Source organism: Galleria mellonella, unplaced genomic scaffold (assembly GCF_026898425.1).
Source record: "Galleria mellonella isolate WM207_F2 unplaced genomic scaffold, CSIRO_AGI_GalMel_v1 utg74, whole genome shotgun sequence".
In the NCBI taxonomy this organism is placed as follows: Eukaryota; Metazoa; Arthropoda; class Insecta; order Lepidoptera; family Pyralidae; genus Galleria; species Galleria mellonella.
In genome coordinates this window covers 3,902,419-3,907,234 of record NW_026442147.1, presented here as the reverse complement: position 1 = coordinate 3,907,234, position 4,816 = coordinate 3,902,419, and the positions used below count along the sequence as shown (strand labels likewise).

Here is a 4,816-nt window from a genome sequence, read left to right as displayed (position 1 = left end):
TTATGTTTTTTTGCTTTAGAGTTTCAATTTTTTTTTTTTCAGTAACGAGTGGGTATGAAACCAGGACAGGAAGAAATTGAGTTGTAGTCAGTATGCAAACCAGCCTTGGCGAGCATACTGGTAAACGATTAATCAGTACCTATATTATTCATACGATATTTTGTTGTGATTTTGTGTGAGAATTATATTTTTCTTAAAGGCATGTACATATGTACATTTTAATATTACAATATTATTTCAAGTAATTCAACAGAACAATGCATGTGATTTTATTAACATTTTTCTTTTCGTTTTGTGTTTTAATTTAAATGCAGTTTGTCTACACTAATACATTAATTTGTTCAACTAATGAGTTGTATCTAACTTCTCGTGCGAAGCCGGGGCGGATCGCTAGTAATTTATAACTGAATAACATTTTATAATTTACAGTGATGGCATTACCAGATTTATTAAGAAACTATCCGTCCAGTGTCAGAGATACTGTAGAAGGTCTTCTGAGTTTGTGGACCCTGCACCGTATCAATGTGACAAGTAAGAAAGTGCTATTTATAGTTATCTTTTATGCGACTTCAAATATAAACGTCAAAAATACACCACAGTTGGGCAATACTCGATTGCAGTCCAAGGATCCTAAGATTGAAACCTCTGAATTTTTTAAATTAGTATCGTTAACGGATTTAATTATTTAATGAGAGGGCGGTTTTCTAACCGTCTATGTTCTGGATCCTACTGTATATAAATGTTTGGATGGATTTGAATAAAATCGTGGAATTTCTCATTTTTTAAACTATCCTTTATAATCGAAAAAAAGAGGCACATATGATATGAAATTTTAGTTTTAAAAATTCATTTATTTTTTTATTTATTAATAACGTACATTATAACAATTGCGATTGGTTTTTCTAAAGGGTCTTTAAATAGTTTCTACACAATTGACAATGTACATGTAACATATATAACTGCTGATTTTTTTTAATGGATGCAAATGGAATGGTAAGTCCCCGCCCGCGCTATCGGTGTACACCGACGAGGCACCAGTAGAAGATGAAACATGAGAATGAATGCAAGTCAAATGGTTCACCATGATGAATTAGACAAAAATTAATCATGATGGATTCCAGGGGGAACCGCGTAGAGCTCGACCTAAGAGGGTATATTGCTAGCAATGGAGCTATTAGATCTTATTACTAACAATCCCTTTCCCCTACATATCTGGTGTTGCATGCGTCTATAGACTATGCTTAGATTATAAGATTACGATAACCGTTTACCACTAGACGGTCTATATACTCGTTTGCTATCTTTGTGATTTGAAACAAAATTTAAATTTAACGAGTTATCATTGCTACTTCTAGACGAAGAAGTGCCTGTTCCTACAAATAATGTGACAACAGATGACGCGCATGAAGAACAACCCAGTCCACCATCAACCGTGAGTATTTTTAATACTAATTCCAAACGATATATAACTTAAAGGTGTTAAATTTTCATTATTATATAGGGAGACTTTGTACAAAAGTCAATTGCTTGGGTACCTCTGTCCCATTCGTGTTTCGACCATGAAGCAGTTGTGTTTGCATGGATGTGTTTCGGTTTGAAGGGTGGGATATGGCGTAAGTTTACTGGGTACAGAGGAATAACACTTGTGTGTTTAAATAATGATAATGCCAGTTTTCACAAATTACTGTTCATTTGAGTTTATGAAGAAATTGATTATAACAAACGATTTTAAGGTAACATTATATTTGCATACTTTAAATAAATAGCCGTCTCTACATCCGATCTCAGAGCCCATTCCCAGACCCAGTGTCTCCGATAATGTCATTATAAAACCAACGGTGTCATATAATAAAGACACAGTTAAAAAGGAAAGTCGCAAAATAAATATGACTAAGTTTGGGTCCATTGTTACTAGTGAAAAGAATACAAAGCAAAATACTATAAGTGTGAGTACAACTTTACTGCTCATGCGCATTTTTTATATTACGAGTATATTTACTACTATGCCCACAAATTCGTTCCGCGGCCGAGATAAAAAATAGCAAACCGGGATATTAAAAGTCATAATTATGTCATTAGTAATAATTATGTTCCAAAGAATAAACCGACTTCCATTATGGAAAACTAACTTATGAGAAACAGCAAATATAAAATAAATGCACATTTATATTTAAAATATAATGCAGTGAATAAGGAATTATTTATTTTTAATTGTTTTCTGTTCCCTCTGAATATTTGGATATTGAACAAACAGACAGCTCGTATTAGAAATATTATTAAGAAATTGATACTAACGATTTAATATTTGGTTGAAGTAAATGCTAGTTCTATAAGTATTTACTTAAAGCTTTTTTATTTACTTAAAAATTTACTGCAAAATTTGAAATTTATTAATTATCAGTTATAATGTGGAATGTAAGTAGTGCAACGCTTAGAGGAGCTTTTCCTGTCCAAAGAGAGTGAAAAAAAAAATCGCTCAAACATGACGGATAAGAAATTAAATTTTGAACAACTTCAGTTATCAATATTTACTACTACTAACACTAGTTAAAATTTACCAAAAGTTACTAAAAAATCTTCTCGTGTCACTAAAAAACGCGGAAAATCAGCAATTATCACGTCGTCTCCGTACAAATAGGAATTAGAAGTCGGCACCCAAAAGAAAAGTAAAATTAAAAAACATGGGCAAGTAGGAGAATGAATAACAAAAAAAAAAAAAACAAAAAAAAATTACAAACACTAAAAATAAAAATCACGGAAGAATAGCGAAACAGCAAAATGACCAAAAATGTCATCATTTGGAAATGAAAGTTAGAAAGAGGAGGACACACCACGTCTGTATTGTAGTGAAGTATATCCCACTTCTATTGAAGGGAATATACTTGAACTTAATAACTGTGCAGGAATAGATGATAATGACGAATCCAAGTCTGCGTTATCCGCCAGTCCAAATAATCATCTTACTCTCTGAAATTGTCGTCACCCTATTTTACCTCTGGGGATACCTCATCTAACAACCACCATGGGGCAGGACCATTTTCAATATTGATTTTTTTTTTCTGAAGTGAAAAGTTCTTAATATCATCAAATATTAGAATAGTAATAATTAGTTGTTAATTAAAAAATAAATATGATCGTCGCACTATGTATTTCTTTTTTTTATTGATCTTTAAGTCTTAAGTACCGCGTCTTGGCACCCTCTCCCTTAGTAGCAATGTAACTAGCACGACTCTTTACGAAAATGTTACCATACCAAGTATAATAAAGAGCTCTATTCCTAAAGTGGAGACATTATGAAAAATTTGATAAATTTGATAAAAATTTGGGGTGGTCCATTTTAAGCCAGAACCACACGGCATTTTTTATTGTTTACCTAATATTAATTTGAACAAAATTCTTGTTTAGTCTGACAATGAAGATTTGAATGCATATAATTGCCAACCATCGTCCAGTGGTAATTTAAGTACCTTTAATCGAGGTGCAACAAATAAGGAGAACAAAAGGATCCGACGCAATTCAAATGTTAACAAAGTTGGCGGTAAAATGGTAATAAGAAATAATTTATTTATATTATTTTAAGTCTTGCATATAATAATCAGAGACAATGATAAGATGATAAATAATAGGGAATCTATATCTAGATCTACTTCTTACTTACTAATAGTCAATTATCAGTATTAAATATTGGTAATACACGCAAACGATAGTTTTGTCGGCCGCATTCTGTGAGTTGTATCGTATAAAATGTATCTAATTCTTCCAATGTTGTAATCTTTGTTATTTATTAATAGTATCTAATAAATATTTCAGGTACCTATCGGCAATGGACACGCTAAACTACCTTTGGAAGTGCTCGAAAATATAAACTGGTCTTCCTCTTATACGCGTATAACAAGAAAATTATTGACTGCTGTTTTCTCGCGCCGGTAAAATATTTTTTTTTAAAATAATAGTTATTTTTTTGATTCGTGTTTTTCATATTATAATTATTGATTTTATTTTAGAATTCTCGCAACACATTAATTGTATGGTAAATTAGTTTTTAATACATATATTTTTTTAAATTAATATGTAATTTTATTTCTTAAACTTTAATTGATTACCCTTTATTTGCTACAAATTGATATTTCTTTCATAATTTCTTTACAAAAATATTTCTGTTTTCCGATTGACAAAGATGGCTCTTTTTAAAAATTAACTGAGTTTTTTTTTCTTTGTTATTAATCAGTGTTAAATTTATCAACATATGTAACATAGTAATAAGTTTGGCATCTGTTCTATTGCCTTAAGCGATGTAAGAATATTTATTTATATTTTACACAATACAATATAATACAATTTTATGTTATATAAATTATCATTACATTTTAAAAATAAGAAATTATGTTACATTATATCAGTTATATAATTTATATTTTGAATGGGAATAAAGAAAAATAGTGATAGGGTACGCGAAGCGGTATTAGACAGCACAAAAATATACCCGAAATGAAAAACAACATAAGAGAATGAGTATGAATTATAATGTAAAAAAAATTATTACAGTACTAAATATTTTAAATCTACAATGCTAGAACCTGCCTTCCAAGGAATTAAATTATAGCGTGTTTTAGAACAGAGCGCCATCTAGTATCAACGTTACAATTAAATCAAAATAACAATAATTGAATCTTAATCTTTTAATTAATCAGTGTTAAATTTATCAACATATGTATCATAGTACTAAGTTTGGCGTCTGTTCAATTGCCTTAAGCGATGTAAGAATATTTATTTATATTTTACACAATACAATATAATACAGTTTTATGATATATAA

The 4,816-nt window shown here is 30.2% G+C and overlaps 1 protein-coding gene across 1 annotated transcript; it reads left to right on the top strand.

The window, feature by feature from the left end:
* The first annotated feature begins 214 nt into the window (after nt 1-214).
* Nucleotides 215-4,007, top strand: LOC128202067 (uncharacterized). Its single transcript, XM_052901018.1, has 4 exons — nt 215-531; nt 1,356-1,432; nt 3,406-3,546; nt 3,811-4,007. The coding sequence occupies exons 1-4, from the start codon at nt 432-434 to the stop codon at nt 3,928-3,930; spliced, it is 438 nt and encodes a 145-aa protein (XP_052756978.1). The 5' UTR covers nt 215-431; the 3' UTR covers nt 3,931-4,007.
* The last annotated feature ends 809 nt before the right edge of the window (nt 4,008-4,816 follow it).

Bases quoted from the DNA above. Each gene is read 5' to 3' on its own strand.
- LOC128202067 (XM_052901018.1), top strand. From the start codon at position 432: ATGGCATTACCAGATTTATTAAGAAACTATCCGTCCAGTGTCAGAGAT. The intron at 532-1,355 runs GTAAGAAAGTGC...TGCTACTTCTAG, and splicing joins GCACCGTATCAATGTGACAA to ACGAAGAAGTGCCTGTTCCT. The intron at 3,547-3,810 runs GTAATAAGAAAT...TAAATATTTCAG, and splicing joins ACAAAGTTGGCGGTAAAATG to GTACCTATCGGCAATGGACA.